Below are 24382 nucleotides of genomic sequence, written 5' to 3'. Positions count from 1 at the left end.
TGTCTTAACGTGTGTGGTGATTACTTCTGTAGGGAACCGTTCCATGGTCCTGTTGAGGCGGGTGTTCCGTTTTCACTTGACTGCCCCTTATATACTTTACTTTTTTTGTTGTGGAATTTGGCGAAATCTAGACCGCTTAGAACTTAAGATTACGGTACAGTATTTCTCTTCTTATCGTTCCAGAACTACTTCATGCGTTGGCTGATGGCCAGCCTTCGTTTATTTATTATTATTGTTGGATAGGAAATTTAGCAGTATTGATCATTAGGCTCAAATGGTCCATGTCGTGTATGGTGTCCTCTGTAACGTTAAGTTTTCTTGAATTCCTTCTTGTCTCTACCTGCCACTCCGTGGTGTATTTTAATTTGGAAATGAAATTGAAAGTTTTCTTCGCTAGCCTATTGTCGTTCATTCCGGAAGCAAGACAGTAAAACTTTAATCTCCTCTTCCTTATTGTGTCTGTGTTTGTTTCTATGTTTATGTATAAATCTTCATTTCCCCTCCCAGATGTTATTGATCTATTGTGGTCCTAAATTTTTTATGAGTATTTTCCTTTCTTTCTTTTGTAGTTAGTCTTGGCAACCTCTTTTATTCAGTTTTCAACATTTATAACCATATTTTGCCTCTGGTTTAATTACTCTTACATAGTGTTTAATTTTTGTCTGGAACGACACATCGTTTATTACATCAATTACGGTTGAGTTTCAGGGCTGCCACAAGTTTCCCCAAGTGAAATTTCCTGATATTTCCCTGATTTCCTGACAAGTTTTAGCATTTTTCCCTGACAAATTTTAAGATAACAAGGGTCAGTTAAAATGTTAGTTGATAATATCTTTGCAGCTACGGTACAAGAAACGATAGTGCAAACGAGAAAACACCTAAAAAATCTTGCAAGCAGATGGCGTTTCCTGATGTAAGCAAAAATCTTAAGCACTATCATCAACATCTTTTGTAATAAAGCAAGCCAAATGGTATGCGTGTTCTATTAAGACGACTGGTGTATTCTATTTCAATAAAATAAACATTTGGTGGCAAAAACACGCCTTTTCTTGGAGTCGCAAGACAGGTTTAAAATACCTTCACTGATTTCAGAAATAACCTCAGAAAAAAGTAGGCCTCTTGAAAGAAGTGCACAACCCGGGGAAGAAGTGTGTAAACTAACATTGTAGGGGACTTCTAAAAAAATGTTGGTTCTAGTATGTTCGTCATTGTTTGTTATTACCCATTGTGTTTTATCTATTATTTTACAGGTATTGTGCGATTTTTCTTTCGAGAAAACCGCCAGCCACTGACAATTTTCTTCTTCTTATCGTCAATACTTTGTAACACAAAGTTCTTTTGAAGTGCCAAAATGTACTAGAACAAATAAAATGCCTATGAAACGCCACAATGTACAACATGCTTGCAGTGAGAGTCGAAATTCCTGAAATCCATCGCCCATCGCCTCTGGCCTCTGGCCTGCTGAGGAGCGCCGCAGTCCTGGGTATGTGGATAAACCATAAAAATCCGCTGCATTACGCCAGACACAAACAGACGCGGCCTGCGAGCAGATCGGTGAGACTAGATGAGACTAGATCCAACGGGCAGGGCCTGCACATTAGCGGGAACCAAATGTCTTCAGATTGGCAGACCCAATCCATTATAGAAACCTGCAGAAATGGCCTCCAGTTTTGGCCCATCGTGGAAATACAGTCGCGTGGCCAGCTATTCACGAGCCACAGCATGTTAATGAAATGAGACCATGGTGATCAATCTATAGAACAGATAAAGTGTTCAAATACTCTGAGAATCAATAATAATGAGGATAGGTAGCAACTCACTATAAAGATGATTACTGAGCCGCAGACAATCACGTAGAAATGACAATCACACTCACAACTATATTTTCAGCCACAGTTTTTGTCAGAAAAAGGGAGCGCAGACACACATATTCACACAATCACTCAAATACAATTCATGCACACATGATCGCCACCTCCGGCCCCTGCATCTACAGTCTCTGAGAATCAGATCCAGACCAACCACTCCTCATGCCTCCTTACCTCCCGTAGGCAGCTGCTAGGCTAGTCGCAACAAGTTGAGACACCACTGACTGCAAGCTGAGGGGAGTGGTAGATAGGGGAGAAGCAGTATGAATGAGGGAATAGGTCAGTAAACAAACCATTTCATCTACTAAAATGAAATTTTCCAGTCTTTTTCCTTCCTTCAATTTTTCTATCGCTACGCCAAATGTAAACAGATCCGCTTATAAAGTAAATGTTCGCTTTTATTTTGACTAAAGTTCAGTCTTGATCACACCATTTATGTTTCATTGAAACATAAATGGTGTGATCAAGACTGAACTTTAGTCAAAATATAATAATCTATTGATCACTGTTTTCCAAAAATATTTACCAAAATTGTGTAAATGTTCGCTGCCTGGGTAATTTCCCGTAAAATCTTGCCCAAACTGATTATTGGGTCCGAATTTTGTATACGAGAGCGCATATTTTGCAAAAGAGGGAATATTCGGAATTACTATCAGTGATTCGGCAAGATTAGTACACGCATCCAATGGACAGACCACTCTCTACGTATAACGTCCCCAACTTTTACACGAAATTTACTCAAAGTAATGTAACTGTGCTTGACATCTCTGGATACTATATCGATAATCATACCAAGATCATAATATGTAATTATTATAAAGATCAGTGAAACAAGGTCACCGCTCTCTTTTCCTATTTTGCTCTTCTATTTTGATTTTTCTTCTGACTGTGGTTGTCTCTCTCGGTTAGTTTGATTCGTGTTACGCAGTTAATTCTCTGGGTTCGATGAAATGGTCACAGAGATCTTTTTTGGACTATTACTTAATTATTTTCAATTGGAACTGTTATTAGAAATCAGAATATCAAGCGCTTGCATTCAAATATCGCGCGTTTCATGCAGAGGATTTTTTTTTAAATGTTTGCTGTGTGGAATCGTGAAAGTTGTCTTTTATTTCTTTAAAACATACTGTTATAGTTTAACTATATTTCATTTACAAACCTGTCCTTCCTTTACAAATACATAATTGTGTGTTTTCTTAAATACGGCATCACTTCTTTTGGTTATTTTAGTCTGCGTGCGCCATTTGATGCGCCGTAGTCTTTTGTTTGTGAAATACGATGGAATCTGCAATAATTTTAATATTAGGAAGCCCGATAGTCAGTTTAATACTTATTTCCGTAAGAAAACATTTAAATACACGGTCAGTATCAAATTTTACTGAAAGATTTGCTCTCCAAGCCAAAACTGTGGGCCGTTGCTAATTTCAGAAGAAATTGCATTAACTTCATTCTGAACTTTTACGAAAGTCAATCATTTAATGAAAGAGGCTCCAGTTTCTTTTAACGTTGGCGCCAATGCTTTTCATTTTAATACAAAAATAATTCGCAACCCGAAATTGCCTTCCATAATAATTGCAAGTAAAATAATTAAATCCAAATTAACGGGTCGTGGTGTTAAATTGGCGACCTCAGGCGAGGATTGCCATGGAATAAATAATAAATGAAATTTTATGGTGTATATAATTGTTACAATTTCATGTTTGTAATTCTGTGTGAATTTATAAAACTATTTCGAATGACTTTTAGATATTTATGTATGAAAGTTACGCGCCACAAGATGGCGGAATTTATTAGTGAATTCGCGTACTGACTACACGTGGTTAGATTGTTTAGCTTTGTTGGTAGTTATTATATCTGAAAGTGATTTTAGCTTGTATAATATGTGTCTGTAGGAAAATGTACTTTTTGTGTTTACGATTTTGGTCTGTATAACTCATGGATATGGGGGAAATAGGAAAGAATCCGACAGTTGAGGAAAATGTACACGATTCGGAATCAAATACAGACGACCGGCAAATTCCTGACGCTGAAAAATAGGCTAGAAGTTCTGTCGCAAACAATGCTCATATGCCAGTAGAATTAGAGGCCAATACTGAGTTACCAACTCCTGTGTCTGGTCCTTTTGACGAATTGTATAAGGGACTGGCAGACCTTAAACAGCAAAATTTCGAACAACTAGCGAAAAAACAAACCACGCAGATGAATGAAAATTTCTTACACCTTGCTCAAGAGCAGACCGAACAAATTAGTACGCGTATTTAGGAAAAAATGATCGAAAATTTTTAGCAATTTGCAGATCAGCAGAAGGAACAAATAAGCGGCGAAATTCAACACCAGATGAATGCTAATTTCGAGCGCTTAGAGGAAAAGTTAAGCGCAGATTTTCGGCGGTTAGCCGAAGAGCAGTCTGGTGAAATAAGAAAAATTAATTCTTAGATAGAAACTACTACTAATAATTTTGACGAGTAACAACTTCATGTAAAAACATATGCGAGTCGCTAAGGCAGTGAGCGAACTAAAAGAAACGCAATCTGAATTGCACAATACAGTACAACAGAACACGTTGCAAAGTGACCAACGGAATGAAGAGTTCATTACCTGGTTGCCTGAAAAAGACAAGCTGGTTACCGAGTGCTTAAGAGCACGAAGTGACAGAATGAATAGCAACTTCGTGAATTGGCTGCATCAAAAGTATTCACAGGTTAACGAAGGGAGAATATTGACGTAAAAACAGAATTAGAACAGATTAAAACGATGCCAAAACGTGATCTTCCTAAATGGAAGCATGACGTGGAAGAAAACGTAGGAAAATTGCACCATGAGTTGTTAGCTGCGGGCAATAATGCAGGCTGAAGCCCAGCAGCAGCGGCAAACAAACAATCCGCATGTGCACTTACCGTCTCCACAGTCGGTTGTGTTGTACAGAGAAACACCGCGTAACACTTACACGAATGAGGGATATCCCTCGTGTGATACGGGGGCGGCAAATGCTTTGACCAACATCTTGTTGCAAAAGAGTTTGCTCAAGCATAGTCAATTTCAGACACACATCCCAGACAAGAAAGGGTGTCAGCACCCCGTTGTTTTCATAGTTTTAGAGGGATGCTGCCCAGATCCTGGACAGGCACCCAAAGAATACAATTTGTTGTCTTACATTTACAAGGCGTAGGTACAATGTGCGCATTAGAAATTATAGAGAAATGCGTTTCCAGGCCAGCAACAGAGGTTACGAAAAGAAGTGTACTCACCTGAGGCTTACAACAGTAAACAAGGTACTCTACGCAGGTTTTTTGAGAAGTACATCAATAAGACGAGATACTGGGATGATCCCATTTCGGTAAAAGATGCTATACGATTTTTAAAGGCAAAATTACCTTTAAGAGAAATGCTATTGCATGCTCCTGAAAATGACATTGAGCAGTTCATGTCTGTTCCTGACTCGATAGACTTGTTACATGAGGACACAAAGACGTAGTATGGACAATGCATACAATAATAATAGTGGTGATGAGAACCAGAACCGAAACCAAAACAGTAAAAGCAACAATAACAGGAATGGAAATAACCGAAATGCACCCCAGCAAGGTTATAGAAATAACTATGCACAGGAAGGTAACAACGGACAGGACTTCGGAAAAAAGGAATGTATGATAATCTGTGTAGTCCCGGTTATCCGAATGACAACCACGGGAATAATCAGGGCAACAACATAATGCCACAAACATGGCCAAAAAACGAACAAGCGAACTGGCAATCTAATACTGCACCACGAAACAGTGGGCAACATCCTTCGATTCAGAATAACAACCAAAGGCAAAGTAATCACAATCAGAATAACAGTAATAACACTGCGAACTGGCGGATACAAAACCATACCGTGAGGTTAACTGAAGTGATTGAAAGTAAGCAACCTTGAAACAGCCTGTTAAAGTTAAACCATATTTCATTTACAAACCTGTCCTTCCTTTACAAATTCATAATTTTGTGTGTTTTCTTAAATACGGTAGCATTTCTTTTTGTTATTACAGTCTGCGTGTGCCATTTCATGCGCCGTAGTATTTTGTTTGTGAAATACGATAGAATCTGCAATAATTTTAACATTACGAAGTCCGATAATCAGTTTAATACTAATTTCCGTAAGGAAAAATTTAAATTCAAGGTCAGTAGCAAATGTCACCAAAAGATTTGCTCTCCAGGCTACTTTTAGAAGAAGTTGCATAAACCCTCGTAAAAGAGGCCTCAGTTTCTTTTAACGTTGCTACCAATGCTTTTCATTTTAACATAAAAGTAATTCACAACCGAAATTATCTCCCATATTAATTGCAAGTGAAAGAATTAAATCCCAATTAACGGGCGGTGAAATTAAAGACGGTGTTACACGTCCTCACTTGCTGAGGTGCTGCAGGGAAGTATGGGATTTAATCCAGGACACCAGTGCAGGAACATAACGCCAGTACGTCTCTTCCCAAGTACTACTGGTTTCAAATTTCTTTCATTTGCAGAATTCAGAGTCGCGGGCTACCGCAGAGGCGTGCGTTAGCAAACTCGTCTGTGGAGATGCGTAATAGTTCCTTACTAATATTTTGCTGTATTTGTTTTGAGGAGGGTAGACAATTAGAGACTCTGCAAATAAATATCTCAATGCGCAACAAAACTCTTGGTGAAGGACTTGTGAAATTTTTACAGTGTGTTCCCTCATAACCCTGAAAATACAGTAAAGATTATTGATAACAGTTATTGGGGGTACAGGATTCATAAAAAACAAACTGCCACTTGACAATTGCTAAAAAGAAACTGGCACTTGTTATGGAACAAACAGAGTATAGATAATATAGAGAACGCGTGACGTCATTACACTGAAACCAACATCTAAGTCACGTGACTCTTGGCAAGGAGCCGAGTTTTGATCACTATGACTTACGTGGAATGGAGTTGACTATTACAGATTTCCTCATTTATAACTGAAACAAGCGTTGATTTTAACAATAAAACAACGTGTCTTATTTATATTACACATGTAGGACTGCAGTTAATCTAATTTCTCCGAAGTTACTAATATTAATGTGATAGTTGTCATCCTTACAAGTGAAACGTACTGACAGTTATGTTTACAATTAACATAATTACAGTTCTTGTGTGGAAGGTCCAACACACCCACTGTCAGTAGCGAGCCAGTGGGTGTGTTGGACCTTCCATCGAGCTACAGACCCTCTTGAAGATGTCATCCGCAGACGGGGACGAAACGTTGGGAATTGACAAATAATTCATGAACCGACCACGGCATAACAGCCCGGATAATTATAATGGACATCACATTTCCGGCCGTGAAAGTCTACATTTTAATATTGCATGTTGTACCACCATAAAGCGAGACCTTCAGAGGTCGTGATCCAGATTGCTGTACACACCGTTACCTCTAATACCCAGTAGCACGTCCTCTTGAATTGATGTATGCCTGTATTCGTCATGGCATACTATCCACAAGTTCATCAAGGCACTGTTGGTCCAGATCGTCCCACCCCACAACGGCGATTCGGCCTAGGTCCCTCAGTAGTTGCTGGGTCATGTCATCCATAAACAGTCCTTTTCAATCTATTCCTGGCATTTTCGATAGGGTTCATGTCTGGAGAACATGCTGGCTACTCTAGTCGAGCGATGTCATTATCCTGAAGGAAGTCATTCACAAGATATGCACGATGGGGGCGCGAATGTTAGATAGGGTTCATGTCTGGAGAACATGCTGGTCGCTCTGGTCGAGCGATGTCGTTATCCTGAAGTAAGTCATTCACAAGACGTGCACGAGGGGGGTGCGAATTGTCGCCCATGAAGACGAGTGCCTCGCCAATATGCTGCCGATATCGTTGCACTATCGGTCGGAGGATGGCATTCACGTATGGTACAACCGTTACGGTGCCTTCCATGACCACCAGCGGCGTACGTCGGCACCATATAATGCCACCCCAAAACAGCAGGGAACTCCACCTTGCTGCACTCGCTGGACAGTGTGTCTAAGGCGGTCAGCCTGACCAGGTTGCCTCCAAACATGTCTCCGACGATTGTCTGGTTGAAGGCATATACGACACTGATCGGTGAAGATAAAGTGATGCCAATCCTGAGCGGTCCTTTCGGCATGTTGTTGGGCCCGTGTGTACCGCGCTGCATGGTGTCGTGGTTGCAAGATGGACGTCGGGAGAGAAGTTGCGCATCATGCAGCCTATTGCGCACAGTTTGAGTCGTAACACGAGGTCCTGTGGCTACAGGAAAAGCATCATTCAATATGGTGGCGTTGCTGTCAGGGTTCCTCCGAGCCATAATCCGTAGGTAGCGGTCATCCACTGCAGTACTAGCCCTTGGGCGGCCTAACCGAGGCATGTCATCAACAATTCCTGTCTCTCTGTATATCCTTCATGTCCGAACAACATCTCTTCGGTTCACTCTGAGACGCCTGGACACTTCCTTTGTTGAGAGCCCTTCCTGACACGAAGTATCAATGCGGACGCGATCGAACCGCGGTACTGACCGTCCAGGCATGGTTGAACTACAGACAACACGAGCCGTGTACCTCCTTCCTGGTGGAATGACTGGAACTGATCGGCTGTCGGACCCCCTCCGTCTAACAGGTGATGCTCGTGCATGGTTGTTTACATCTTTGGGCGGGTTTGGGTGTGTATTTGGCAAGGTAACTTAACAAAACACTGGAGTACCACTTTTCGCAAATTTCACCGTGTTCTGAAGTTTCTAATGGCGGTATCTTGAACAGAAAAGACTGAGGTGGCTTGTCTGTGATCATGTTTATCTGTGCAAAATGGGCAAAAAAGTATTGGACAGTTGCTCATCTTTAATGTGAAAACCCCTTTGAAGAAATTAGATATCTCAGATTTGCAGGACATAAGGAACGATGTTTTCCTTCAGCTGGATAAACGTGTTTTCAACAGTTCTCCCCTTGACAGTCACATTTATCAACCGAAAAAAGCTGTACGCATTGAGTACAGTAAAACAAGGCTACATCATGTAGTGAGACTCCACAGCGAGACCCTAGAATGATAGGTAGATTAATGTTAACACCAGGACAGATTAAGGTCTACCATTTGCTTGTCTTTTGTTGATGTAAATCTTGATTCATTCTACATTCTTGGAGTTTCTCTTTCTTCATAGGATTGTGTCTCAGATCGGATTTTATGCTTTTTATTGCAAAAAGAAGAGATGGTAAAAGTCTACTGTTTCACAATCCTTGCAGAGATGTTTCCATGAGTTTAAAGTCAGGATGTATGTTAGTCCTTAGAAGTAAAACTTTTATGAAAGGATTTTAGTAAGACTGAACGTTAATATCCAACTAACCACAGGGGTTTTCTCCATAATCAACGTTTTGTAATATATTACAGTATATACTGTTTAAGCATATGCTTACTTTGCGTAAAAATAGACATTAAGGTTATAAGACGATTTCATTTCTTAAAAACATCATAACAAAACATTTCGCTCGTATTGTTGAGTAGTCATTTTGTTTGTTACTCCTGTGGGAGCGGTGAACAAAAAACTCACAGTGCAACAAGAACAGGTATTCATTGAAGAACTGTAGTTCTGTTGCTTGTAAACGGAGCTGTCAGTACGTTTCACCCGCTCACATGTAAAAACGACAACCATCGCATTAATATTAGGACTTTCGGAGAAATAGGTTAACCGCAGTATTACATATGTAATATAAATAAGCCTGTTTAATTCGTTTATCTCCAACTACGCCACTATTGAAAAAGATTTCAAAATGGTTCAAATGGCTCTGAGTACTATGGGACTTATCATCTGAGGTCACCAGTCACCTAGAACTTAGAACTAATTAAACCTAACTAAAGTACATCACACACATCCATGCCCGAGGCAGGATTCGAACCTGCGACCGTAGCGGTCGCTCGGTTCCAGACTGTAGCGCCTAGAACCGCACGGCCACTCAGGCCGGCGAAAAAGATTTCGTTAGTGTAAGGAGCGTGTTGGTTATGGTCAGAAACAGTGGCCGAAATGATGGTCTCCGACGAATCCCGCCACACTGTGGCTAGAGGTTCCGGCCACTAGGTAGTGTAGAGAGAGACGGGAACACGTTACCGACCACAGAATGTTCATGAACATCATCGGCATGGCCTAGGCACTACGACGTGAGCAAGCATTATATACAATGGCCGAACAGCGCTTCTTATGTTTGTGCGAGGTACTGTTACAACACAGCAGTATTACGGCGAGATTATTCTGGATCATCTCCGTCTGTTTAGGGGTGCGGTAGGTTTCGATTTTCTATTTATAGACGACAATAGCCGCCGACACAAGACCGCTGAAGTGCAGGGCACCCTGGAAAGTGAAGATATTGACTGCATGGAATGGCCTGCGTGTTCCCTGGACCTAAACAGTATAGAGCGTGCTGGGAAGCTCTTGGAAGACGTGTTTCTGAACGGAACACTGCCTCCCCGAAAAGGGCAAGAAAGAAAAACCCCCTTGAGAGGGGAATAGGACGATGTCCCAGAGGACTCCTTAACAGTTTGGTAGCCAGTATGAAAAACAGGTGAAAAATGTGCCAAAGTGCCCAAGGAGGGCTTACTCCTTACTGAGAGACTGATAACATTTACATTGGGAGTCTGATCTGTCTCAAAAATGAACGTTGTATATGCCTGTTACTCTGCTTTCCCATGTGGTAAAATATGGTGTTTTTCGTTTTAAATATATCACTCCACCCCTATTACATATGTACTGTGTTTCATGTCGTCCCTCATTACCTGTGATTATTCCAGTCCAACAATTCCTCTCGTTCCTTAGTACCTATCACACAATGCGGAAGTAAATGACTACGTCATACACGTTGAAGGCGGATGAGTGGATGTAAACAAGCACTCAGAACTGCTGCTGCAGCCAAACACAATGCGCTGTACCTCTAAGTTCTTCACGCCGCGCAGCCTGACGAGCGACTGCTGGGCCTCCTTGTTGCGCCCCCTGAGCAGCAGGTATGTGGGGGACTCCGGCATCCACGAGAGGGTGGCCACCAGCAGCAGGGGGAACGCCAGCAGGATGCCGGCCAGAGTGCGGAAGTGCACGTACGGCGCCACGCAGAACACCACCAGCGTGCCCAGGTTCTGCATCACCTGCACAGTACGCCAAAGTCAGCACACTCACCCAGAACCATATCAGCTCTAGACGTCCACTAAGACTTCCAGTGTGACGAATCAAGAGATAAAACTATGAATCAGTGAAAAGTGTCACTGTAGTCATTGAAAAACGTGCGTTTCTGTTGCTCGCCTGTTTTTACCAACTTTGATGGAGTTCTAGAGGACCACTGTTGTCCAATATACCGGGTGATCAAAAAGCCAGTATAAATTTGAAAACTGAATAAATCACGGAATAATGTAGATAGAGAGGTAAAAATTGACACACATGCTTGGAATATGGGGTTTTATTAGAACCAAAAAACTACAAACGTTCAAAAAAATGTCCGACAGATGGCGCTTCGTGTGATCAGAATAGCAATAATTAGCATAACAAAGTAAGACAAAGCAAAGATGATGTTCTTTACAGGAAATGCTCATTATGTTCACCATCATTCCTCAACAATAGCTGTAGTCGAGGAATAATGTTGTGAACAGCACTGTAAAGCATGTCCGGAGTAGTTGTGAGGCATTGGCATCGGATGTTGTCTTTCAGCATCCCTAGAGATGTCGGTCGATCACGATACACTTGCGACTTCAGGTAATCCCAAAGCCAATAATCGCATAGACTGAGGTCTGGGGACCTGGGAGGCCAAGCATGACGAAAGTGGCGGCTGAGCACACGATCACCACCAAACGACGCGCGCAAGAGATCTTCACGCGTCTAGCAATATGGGGTGCTTTTTTTTTGTTCTAATAAAACCCCATGTCGTTCCAAGCATGTGTGTCAATTTTTACCTCTCTATCTACATTATTCCGTGGCTTATTAAGTTTTCAAATTTATACTGACTTTTTGATCACCCGGTATGTGCAATATATGATATTGTTCAACATGTGCAAAACTACACTTGACATCCCACTATTGTGTTCAACTGCACAAAATGAGTGCCCAATCCCTGGCTGCGGGTTGCAAGCTGTCTCCCTCCCCTCAACAGCTACCCCCCCCCCCCTCCTTCCTTCAAGCTGAGAAGACGGATTAAGACATGTTACATCAAAGGTGTCGGATAGTATCTGAAATTTATTGAGGTGCAGATAAGTGAACGACCCTGACGAGGAATAAGGGCTCTACAGTCACAGGCATGGTGCGTCCAGTGCTGTGCATATGTCCTAATAACGGCATCCGGTGTCTGCAATAGGTTTCGTTAGGCGAACACTGATAACACACACTTGAATTTCGGCATATATTGAAACAATTAATGAATAATTAAATAAGTTAATAAAGTAATGAAAATTCAGAGGGAAATAAATAATAAGAAAAGTAGTCAACACAGTAGGGAAGTTGAGTTGAAAGCTATAAATTGTTCGTTAAAAACACAAAACATAATGCTCTTACATAAAATCATTAAACGCATACAGGTTCGACGGCAAGGTTAAAAATTTAGTATTCTAGGTGAATGTGGTTATGATTGCGGGAATAGTCAATAAAATTTGACAGATTTCCTAGTTAGTTCGTCTGTGTGAAAGCAGAACCTAAATCTAGGCCCCGACCATGTGTTAATATGAAATTCTGTCACTGATCTGCTTCACTGTCTGTTAAACTTCAGCACGAAATAGAACTATCAGTCACGCAAAGTTAAAATCTTCCAGTCGAAAACATTCCTTGGAAAATTTCAAGTGTTGTAATGGCACACCTGGATTACTGCTCGTAGATCAAGTTCAAAACTTGCTGAACGCCGTCCGTACTCACCAGCAACTGTCCGTCAGACCCAACCGTGCGAAGAGACTGGCGTTCGTACAGTGGCGTCGATCACTGCATCGAACTAGTGACAATTTGAGGTCCTCATTTATTATGTAGGTTGTCTGGCTCCAGTTTTAGTATTTTCTGTGTAGTATTGACGAGTAATATTTCGTAACTGAGAAGTGACCCTTAGACAGTCGGCCATCATCTACAGCCGGCTTCAGAACCAAAAACTTTTCAGGGCTTTATAGCTGTAACCTGCGGCACTCATCGCCCTGCTTTGTTCATCACCAGTACACTCGCCTCCAAGACGAAGCCAGGAGTCAGCCAGGATCGTAAACTCACAGGGTAAGGCTTCACTTCGTGGCGTCAGTGATTCGTCTGGTCTCACGCAGGCATGGCACTGTACACCCACGCAACGACGACACGGCAAAAATCATAGCATATCTGTAAGCATTTATTTGACTAAAAATGAAAGAGAAGGTCTTCCGCTGTTGAGAATAAAATAATCGTGACGTTGACAGACTGACGCAATATAGAGAATGAATAACCGTCTTGCTCCGAGGGGGGGGGGGGGGGGGACTGGGGAAACATGAATGATTTATTTGTTGCGGTTGTTAGAAGCTTGGCCTACAGATCAATGTAGTGGATATTGACAGAAGCCATCACGTTTGTCGGAGACTACCAGGTGTCATGAAACCTAGGCCCATAAGCATAACATTATACGAGTATCAGAAAAGTGCACAAGAGTTCAGTAAAAGGGGGAAACTTGCCAAGAAGGGTGATCCATCTCTGTCCGCTTTGGAGTTATGGTATCTGATGGATAGTGGTAGGGAGGTGGCGCCACCACACAGTGTCGTGAACTCCCGTTACATCGCATAGCTAACTAATTGTTACGAAAAACTCGGCAAAAGAGTGTTTTGTAATGCGAATGCACCGCATTGCTAACTGCTATGTATAAATCGGCAAAAACGTGCTTTGTAATGTGAATGCAATACTTATTTGCGAATAATAAACGCTTTACCAATAACATTCTCTTTATACTGCAATATAGATAGATCCGGAACAACATTCACTGCAAGTAAATTCCAGGTCTTCTGCAACACCTCAAACATTTTTTTCTCCTGAAATAAATTAACAGTCAGTGTAGATTTTCCACATGAGACACTAAAACTGTTAACTAGCACCATCTCTCGTTTAGTTTAGAAAGTTTAGAAAGTTTATGCACTCAGGATAGCGCTGTCATAGCGAAAAAAGCAGAAGTAAGGAAATCAGTGATGAACATCAGTGAAATGAAAGACATTAAGTTAAATTCTACGAACCACAAGTCATATTAAAGGTTTGTTCGTTGTATGAGTTTTCTTCCACCATTATATTCTGTTTTGTTACTAATTATTTTGTAAATATGTTTACATTTATTTATGGTTCAAATGGTTCAAATGGCTCTGAGCACTATGGGACTCAACTGCTGAGGTCATTAGTCCCCTAGAACTTAGAACTAGTTAAACCTAACTAACCTAAGGACATCACAAACATCCATGCCCGAGGCAGGATTCGAACCTGCGACCGTAGAGGTCTTGCGGTTCCAGACTGCAGCGCCTTTAACCGCACGGCCACTTCGGCCGGCCTTACATTTATTTATGTCAGCATAGTTGGTATTTACGTGCTATATTAACAATCTGCTCGTTCTTTCCTTGCAATTAGATGATTCCCGTTTTTCCCCATTTTATAATCTAGTTTGTTATAGCATTTTTTTACACATTATGTGTAAGTTGATTAATTCATTAGAAGTTAATTTATGTGATTATATATATAATGATCCTGTTCCGAAACAATACAACTTCCCACCATGTCACTAGCGATTCATTCTAGTTCGGCATGTAGCTTTTTTAAGGTTTGTGATAGTAAATACAGACAACAGTGGAAAGAGTGAAGGACGAACAGGCGTTGTACACAGCCAGAAATCGCGATACAACGTGGGGAGACGTTAGTACGCGCTCCAAAGAAGATATGCCTGCCTGCGGCATGCGGATTACACTAATTACTTCATTACAGAGGTGCATCATTCTATGGATAATGAAAAGCGTTCTCATCGCTTATCAAGAACTCTGTCATCTCCCTGACAGAACACTACTTATCAGCTTTGCACACAGTCCACTTATCGATAAGCGACCGCTATCACAGCGTGTTCTATAGTGGTTTGCGTGACCGTCGCATGTTCGGATTCTTTATCGTCGGGTAATCAAGTACCTCCCTTTATGTAACCTCAATGTTTCAAGGTAAGAAAGGAACAGCTTGTCAAAATAGCAGATCTCTATTTCGAGCCTTGAGAGTAACTCCTTGGAATACACACGTACTTCGTGGATTTGCGTGTTTATGGAACAAACTGCGTTTGACGAAATAGAACCATTTGAAGGGTTAATGTGACTGGGCAACAGCGAACCTCACTAATGTTAGAAGAAAGGAAACCGTTATCAAATAAGATTCAAAATAATACCATGTAACAGGTTTACATAAAAATCACCATGACAACAGATACCGTGTGCAGTTGATACATTCTTGAGCTACCTGACTATAGGAAGATAAACGTTACCACATACACCTCATAGGTATGACAAAACGCCCCTGGACGGAGGAAACAGCCATCAATACTATAGCAATAGGAACTTCCTAAACGCGACGAAAATTTGAAACCGAAAGAAAGACGGGCCGGGGGAGGGGGGGAGGGGTTAATTATTTACTTGTCACGGTTAACGTTGTTGTCTCTAGGTGGCATTCTGAAATGAAAATATTGACGCAACATGGAAAAGATAATGGAACGATCAGGGTAGAAGAGACACTTCATATTACATGTTGTTGTTATTGTTGTTGCCTTCAGTCTGGAGACTGGTTTGATGCAGCTCTCCATGCTACTCTATCCTGTGCAAGCTTCTTCATTTCCAAGTAACGGATTTCTACCGTCCACGCTGCCCTCCAATACTAACTTGGTGATCCCTTGCTGTCTCAGAACATGTCCTACCAACCGATCCCTTTTTCTACTCAAGTTGTACCAGAAATTCCTCTTCTTCCCAGTTCTCTTCAGTAAATCTTCATTAGTTACATGATCTACCCATCTAGTCTTCAGCATTCTTCTGTAGCACCACATTTCGAAAGCTTCTATTCCCTTCTTGTCTAAACTATTTATCGTCCATGTCTCAGGTCCATAAAAATACTTTTAGAAAAAGTATACTCGAAGTTAACAAATTTCTTGCCATTGCCAATCTACATTTTATATTCTCTCCACTTCGACCATCATCCGTTATCTTGTTCCCTAAATACCAACACTCATCTAGTACTTTCTCATTTCCTAATTCAATTCCCTCAGCATCACCTGGTTTAATTAGACTACATTCCATTATCCTCGTTTTGCTTTTTTTGATGTTCATCTTATATCCTCCTTTGAAGACACTGTCCATTCCGTTCAACTGCTTTTCCAGGTCCATTTTTATTTCTTCACATGTTTTTTAATTCCTACTCCAACTTTTTCTCTTGTTTCCTTTACTTCTTGCTCAATATATAGATTGAATAACATCGGGTATAGGCTAGAACCCTGTCTCACTCCCTTCCCAACCATTGCTTCCCTTTCATGGCCCTCGACTCAACTGCCTTCTGGTTTATGTACAAATTTGTTGGTTGGTTGGTTTTAGGGTTTGATGGGGCTAAACATCGAGGTCATCAGTCCCCTGTTCCAAATAGACATACTTGTAAAAGGCGTATACAGTAAAAGCGTAACCTCTGTACCCAGAGGGAGGGAACACCAAGGGGTACAGAGCTAAAATGAACACCGCAATAACACAAAATAGAGGACACTTAAAAGGAGCAGAGCAAATAGTTGACTAGAGTAAAACAGGCTACAGAGGTTGATGGATTAGGTAAAAGGTCAACCACTCAACTACAAACGAAGACCCTCCAGCTGGAAAGCGTTGATAGAGGTACCAACACAACTTGTTACCATAAAAGACACTATTTTGGTATCCCGTCACAATTAAAAGCCGCTGAAGTGGGTGTAGCCTGAGATATCATGCGAGAGCGCCCACACTAGACTGAGTGATAAAACCCAGCTGCACGGATAAAAGGTAAAGCTGAGTCAGCTATAGAGGCATCGTCACCTAGAATTAAAGGAAGTGCAGAAGATGGACCACTGTCAGCCCTGCATCACAGCGACACTTGGGCGGGTTCTCATGGCGAAGGAGATAGCTGTGGGTCAACTGCGTATGTCCAATTCGGAGATGGCAGAGGAGTCCCTACGCGTGCTCCTCAAGGATGAGTTCCATACGACTGTGGATGACTTTACCACGTGTGTTCAAGACAGACCATTCAGAGCTCCAGATATCGCGGACCATGCGATGTAGGGCCGACCGGAGGTCTCTTTACACGAGACCAAGCTCCAGGGGTGGCGAAGTGGTGGCCTGCTTGGCCAACGGATCGACACGTTCGTTTCCTGGAAAGCCGATGTGGCCTGCAGTCCAAACAAACCTCGCTGAACGACCACACTCGGCGAGAGCAAAAACAGCATCTTGAATACCGCGCACCAAAGAATCCCGAGAAAAACACTGGTCGAGTGCTTGCAATCCACTCAGGGAGTCACTGCATATGACAAATGACTCCCCAGGGTAGGAGGATAGGTGAACGAGTGCATGATAAAGAGCAACCAGCTCCGCAGTGAAAGCACTGGTCCCAGAAGGCAGGGAATGCTGCTCAATGTAGTCGCCGTGGATGAAAGCAAACCCAGTGCGTCAATCGACCACAGAACCATCGGTGTAGACTACATCTGCATCGCGAAATGAGGCAAGAAGAGCCAGGAATTGTTGATGAAGACTGGCAGGTGGAACGGAGGACTTGGACTCGCAGGACAAATACAAGCAAAGCGGCAAGCGAGGGAGGGACCAAGGAGGGGTAGAAGAAGAGGGCCAGAAGGATGGAGAAAGGGGAAAGGACTCAAGTGACGAGAGAAGGGAACGAACGCGGACCGCGATCGGAAGAGCCGACCTAGGCCGCCATCGTGGGGAGTGGAGTGCAGAAGGTGGAAAAAGGAGCCTGTGGTTTGGGTGGTCAGGCGAGGCATGGACGCAGGCGATGTATGACGCAAGCAGCTGTTGTCGGCAGAATCATAGGGGAGGGATTCCAGTTTCTACAAGAAGGCTAGTCACCGGACTAGTGTGGAAGGCACCTGTCGCCAGTCTGACCCCACTATGGAGAATCGGGTCGAGTATCTGCAACGTTGAAGGTGCTGCTGAGTCGTACACCACGCTTCCGTAGTCGAGACAGGACTGGAGTAAGGCCTTATAGAGCTGTAGGAGGGCTGTTCATGCAGCCCCCAAACAGTGTGGCTGAGGCAGCGAAGGATGTTGAGGTGCTGCCAGCAACGTTATTTAAGCTCGCGAAGATGAGATGTCTAAGTGAGCTGGGCATCAAACAGCATGCCAAGAAAGCGATGTGTCTCCTCAATATGAAGGAGTTCATTGGCAAGTATAGCGTCCCCAGTGCTATATTACGAAAATACTTAAAAAACAGTATTTATAAATTGAATAATATATTTTTATCATGTAGCCGTAAAGTAATAATCTCTCTGTACAAGTTTCAAATGCAAAGAAATAATTTATGACAAAATGATCTAAAGAGACAAGATACGCTCTTTTGTTAATTTTTTTTAGTGGAGTGCCTCTTTTGTCTTGAATGTGTATAGAGGGACATCTTGCGAGTGCTGGCAAATGTAAGCATATTTGTATGAGTTAAGCATATAATATACTGATTTAATATTATTGTGCACTTTTAATTTGTAAGAGGTGATCCCGATTTCATGTCCGCCTTCCTTGAATTATCCTGCATTCAAGTAATTTACAGTTCAACAATCGCAGCGGCCGATGCAGCCAACGACGCCATTACGTGGCGATAATAACTTATGAAAAATTAGCGGAAGCGGAAAACTCGCCCGCTATTAACATAGTATTAATTTTTCTCCACAGCCGCCCGACGTTGCAGAAAATACTTAGCTTTAAGATTCTTATTTTCAGAACCATAGCCGAGACCCAGAGCCAGGACTATGACTACAATACAATGGTTAACGGAGGTAAGAAAAATACTCTCGCGCGTGTGTGGGCCGCAATTTTAATTAATAACTAAAGATCTTATGCTTTAAAGTGAACTGACTAGCCGAGGAAATTAATATGAAAAGTTTATTACATTGTACAACTTATATGCTCATGTTTTAAGATTCAGCGAGTAACATTCATTAACGTAACAAATAATTTGAAATTAATATTGTTAAAAAGGAGAACTTCAGGAAAGCATTTAATCGTAAAATCAAAATTAAATGAAATATTTTTATTAAGGCCCACCACGTAAGTCGGCAACAATCAAATAATAATAATAACAATAATAATATATATATTAAAGTACGACGGCCGACGGACGCGAGATTGGCGCCGCAACTTTGGGGCCCGATTAAAGAAAATACGAAATTTGTGGTGTCACCGCCAGACACCACACTTGCTAGGTGGTAACTTAAATCGGCCGCGGTCCTGTAGTACATGTCGGACCCGCGTGTCGCCACTGTGTAATCGCAAACCTAGCGCCACCACATGGCAGGTCACAAGACACGGACTAGACCTCCCCCAGTTGTACGGACGACATAGCTTGCGACCAGACGTACGAAGCTTTCCTCTCATTTGCCGAGAGACAGATAGAATAGCCTTCAGCTTAGTCCATAGCTACTACCTAGCAAGGCGCCATTTGTATCAGTGCTTATAGCGTACTAATATTCAAGAGAGATGTATTCCAACAAGAGAATAAAGTTAAGTATTATAACACTACGTACTTTTCTTTAGTGCATTAATAAGTCTCCTGTTCCAGTACTTCAAGCCCGTCTGCGTTAGTTTAGCGTGCACCTAGCTACCTCATTGTGTCTAGACTGTATGAACTAGACAACATTATTTACGAAATCTGACTCTATTGTAATGAATGTAATTATGTATGTGTCTAATTGTTGTAAAATATTAATGCTTGTATGAATTTTTTTACATGTACAACAACAAAACCACACCCTGAGGAGATCTGGAGAGGAAAAGTGTAGAAAAGAAAAATGATTGCGAGAAAGAAAAATAAGTAAGGCAAGGCCTATTGTGCAAGCATCCTGTGTAGCTCTGTGCGGAACATCGAACCCATGTGCACATTATATACCTTTGGTGTTTTGTGTATTTCAAAAAATGGTTCAAATGGCTCTGAGCACTATGGGACTCAACTGCTGAGGTCATTAGTCCCCTAGAACTTAGAACTAGTTAAACCTAACTAACCTAAGGACATCACAAACATCCATGCCCGAGGCAGGATTCGAACCTGCGACCGTAGCGGTCTTGCGGTTCCAGACTGCAGCGCCTTTAACCGCACGGCCACTTCGGCCGGCGTTAAAGATTCGTCAGTGGCTTAAAGTGAATTTAGTATGGGTAAGATAGGACAACCTTAAGCATCCGTACCAGAAGAACAAAATTCTGTTAATATGGAAAGTGAGGATCATTTGCAATACGTAAACGAGTCCCAAGCCACCGCCTCGGATAACAATTTCCGGAGCGGGGGGGGGGGGGGGGGGGGGCGAGGATCTGTGGACGGTGAATGACGCTCCACAGCAGAATGGGAATAGATTAACAACTCCACTGCCTGGGCAGGGGGGCCAATCGAGTGCTAGATTAAGCGGGGCACCAGTATGCTCACCGATTGCAGACCCATTTGCAGAATTTCTGCGCAGGTTAGAAGAAAGAGATAGGGAAAGAGATCAAAAACTGGCTCAGACGCTGCATGAGCAGGAGAAAAAATTAACGCAAAAGCTCATTGAGCAAGAGCAGCGCAGTGAAGCAAAACTAGATAGTATCCAAAGCGAACTTGCCGAGATGCAGGACGTGTGCAAAGATATACCCTATCTTGTGCAAAGCTTAGCCGGCGAAATGCAAAAATTACAGATATCGCAGGCTAGGCTTGAATGTCCAGACTTTAATCAACCGCGTAGATAATGTGGAGATAGATGCACGGAAAAGTATTGACGCATATTTGGAAGTGTAAGCTCAAAAAGTAGAAAAAGAACTAAATGAATGGCTAGAAGTAAAGGATCGCGAGATATCTGCAAAGATTGAAAGCGACGTAAAAACAGCTGTAGAACAAGCGACTGCGGCCGCGAGTGTAAATATGGACTCTAGCGCTGCCGCACTGCACGCCGAATTAACACAGATCAAATCCCGTGTGACAGCGGAGTTGCCAAATTGGCAACAGGAGGTCGCGCGGAGACTGTCTGCGTTGGAAAGCAATGTAAACAGCGGCGGACAGATAATGAATCAGACTCCGCGTACTGATTACTATAATAACGCTGACGGTAGGCAGGGTGCGAGTGCGCAACCGCAACCTAATGCGAATTATGAGCACGAACAACATGCGATACCGTGCAGCGCACATCACGAAGTGATGAATGTCCCAGAAGGTAGCAATCAGATGTGCAAAAAAGAGGACAATGTAATAAAACACAGGACATTCCAACCCTTCAATAGCGAAAAACGAAATGTCCACCCTGTTGTATTTATTAATAGCTTCAGGAATGTGTTTCCCAGGACATGGACGGAAAGACAAAGAATACAGTTCGTGGTCTCCTTTATTCAAGGTGACGCGGCACTGTGGGCCACCGACGTGTCCGAAAAATGTCTAACGATGCAACAGTTTGAAGGTGCATTCTTGCAAAAATTCTGGTCCGATAGCGTCCAAGAAAGACTACGAAAGGAGTTGTACAGTCCAGAAATGTACAATCCTAAGATGGGAACGTTACGCAAATATTTCGAAAAGTATATAAACAAAAACAGGGACTGGGACGAACCGATGTCCGATCGTGACATAATCAGATTAATAAAAATGAAGTTGCCCAGTGAAATTAAAAGATATTTCATCAATGTGCCGGATACGATATACACTCCTGGAAATTGAAATAAGAACACCGTGAATTCATTGTCCCAGGAAGGGGAAACTTTATTGACACATTCCTGGGGTCCGATACATCACATGATCACACTGACAGAACCACAGGCACATAGACACAGGCAACAGAGCATGCACAATGTCGGCACTAGTACAGTGTATATCCACCTTTCGCAGCAATGCAGGCTGCTATTCTCCCATGGAGACGATCGTAGAGATGCTGGATGTAGTCCTGTGGAACGGCTTGCCATGCCATTTCCACCTGGCGCCTCAGTTGGACCAGCGTTCGTGCTGGACGTGCAGACCGCGTGAGACGACGCTTCATCCAGTCCCAAACATGCTCAATGGGGCACAGATCCGGAGATCTTGCTGGCCAGGGTAGTTGACTTACACCTTCTAGAGCACGTTGGGTGGCACGGGATACATGCGGACGTGCATTGTCCTGTTGGAACAGCAAGTTCCCTTGCCGGTCTAGGAATGGTAGAACGATGGGTTCGATGACGGTTTGGATGTACCGTGCACTATTCAGTGTCCCCTCGACGATCACCAGTGGTGTACGGCCAGTGTAGGAGATCGCTCCCCACACCATGATGCCGGGTGTTGGCCCTGTGTGCCTCGGTCGTATGCAGTCCTGATTGTGGCACTCACCTGCACGGCGCCAAACACGCATACGACCATCATTGGCACCAAGGCAGAAGCGACTCTCATCGCTGAAGACGACACGTCTCCATTCGTCCCTCCATTCACGCCTGTCGCGACACCACTGGAGGCGGGCTGCACGATGTTGGGGCGTGAGCGGAAGACGGCCTAAGGGTGTGCGGGACCGTAGCCCAGCTTCATGGAGACGGTTGCGAATGGTCCTCGCCGATACCCCAGGAGCAACAGTGTCCCTAATTTGCTGGGAAGTGGCGGTGCGGTCCCCTACGGCACTGCGTAGGATCCTACGGTCTTGGCGTGCATCCGTGCGTCGCTGCGGTCCGGTCCCAGGTCGACGGGCACGTGCACCTTCCGCCGACCACTGGCGACAACATCGATGTACTGTGGAGACCTCACGCCCCACGTGTTGAGCAATTCGGCGGTACGTCCACCCGGCCTCCCGCATGCCCACTATACGCCCTCGCCCAAAGTCCGTCAACTGCACATACGGTTCACGTCCACGCTGTCGCGGCATGCTACCAGTGTTAAAGACTGCGATGGAGCTCCGTATGCCACGGCAAACTGGCTGACACTGACGGCGGCGGTGCACAAATGCTGCGCAGCTAGCGCCATTCGACGGCCAACACCGCGGTTCCTGGTGTGTCCGCTGTGCCGTGCGTGTGATCATTGCTTGTACAGCCCTCTCGCAGTGTCCGGAGCAAGTATGGTGGGTCTGACACACCGGTGTCAATGTGTTCTTTTTTCCATTTCCAGGAGTGTAGAACAATTCATGGAAATAGTGGATTCTGTTGACTTATTGATCGAAGATATGAAAACCGAAAACAAGTGGAACCATGCAGGCTGTAATCAACAAAAAGCCGATTACAATAGCAGCCACAGTAACGGTAGCAACTTAGTACCAAATGGTAACGGGAATAGGCAAGAGTACCGGCAACAGAATCGAGGCACAAACAATGGCAAGGGTTATAACGGAAACGGTTATAATCGTCAAAATCGAAAGAGACATCATGATGGACGCATGAGTAATGGATATAATGGTAACGGCAATCCGCAATGGCGGAACAACCGAAACCAGTGGCGTGGTTGTAATGAACGAACACCACAGTGGCAACAAAACACAACGCCACAATGGAACGCCAATCAAGGTCCGTCACAGAACATGTCAGGAAGTTACAACCGACCACCGCAAAACCAGGGCCATACACAATATCAAAATACAACATCGGGGAGGCAAGGCGGCCAACCCAACAGTAGCAACAACAACAACCAGAACCACAATGTGAGGTTAGTGGAAGTGACAGACAACTGTCAACCCACTAATGCTCATCCGTTAAACTAAAGACAGGCACAATACGCTCTCCGTTGTTGGCTGCAGGATTGTGTAGTGAGGGCACATTCACGGATGACAGCCATAAACTTTGTATGCTGAGATACAATGAAGGAACAAAAATAGAAAAGGAACTTTTAGACATACCGCAGAAATGTAACCGAACCGACAAAAGTGTTGTGCAGGCTATATTGCAAGCAGATATGTATGGAGCATCAATACACATAATAGTCGATACCGGTGCGTCAACCAATGTCATGAGCGCAAATTATTACAAGTACTTGAGTCAAAATAATAGAATACCAGTATTGCCAGTGAAGAATTGTCGTGTAACAGGTGCAATAGGTGCACAATCTCATATCATAAAGCACCAGGTGCAAGTCGAGTTTACGGTAGGAAATGAAGCAATGAAAAGCTCGTTCCTAGTAGTTAAGGGATTAGGTGTTGCTTACATCCTGGGGATAGAATTTTTACGCCAGAGGGACGCAAAAATCGACCTCTTGTGCGGGGAAGTAAGCCTTATGAATGAGGGTACACGTGTAGTTTTGCCGTTGTTGAGGACACGGGAAGTGCACGGTAAATATTGCCGGAGCTTTCAGTCGAGATTCGAAGGAATACAGGTAATGAATTTATATTCTGGCTTAAGTACAAGACAAGTATATTTTAAAGATTTTATTACTGA

The 24382-nt window shown here is 43.1% G+C and overlaps 1 protein-coding gene across 1 annotated transcript in view; it reads right to left on the bottom strand.

Annotated features, from left to right (window-relative positions):
- Positions 1-24382, bottom strand: part of LOC126259863 (facilitated trehalose transporter Tret1-like) — an 88627-nt gene that overhangs the window by 23197 nt on the left and 41048 nt on the right. Inside the window, exon 3 of the mRNA XM_049956921.1 lies at positions 10781-10990. Coding sequence (XP_049812878.1) covers positions 10781-10990 — 210 coding nt within the window. The remainder of the gene's footprint in view (positions 1-10780; positions 10991-24382) is intronic.

Source organism: Schistocerca nitens, chromosome 5 (genome assembly GCF_023898315.1).
Source record: "Schistocerca nitens isolate TAMUIC-IGC-003100 chromosome 5, iqSchNite1.1, whole genome shotgun sequence".
Taxonomy (NCBI): Eukaryota; Metazoa; Arthropoda; class Insecta; order Orthoptera; family Acrididae; genus Schistocerca; species Schistocerca nitens.
The sequence above is the reverse complement of the archived record's forward strand: the minus strand, read 5'-3'. Positions and strand labels throughout refer to the sequence as shown.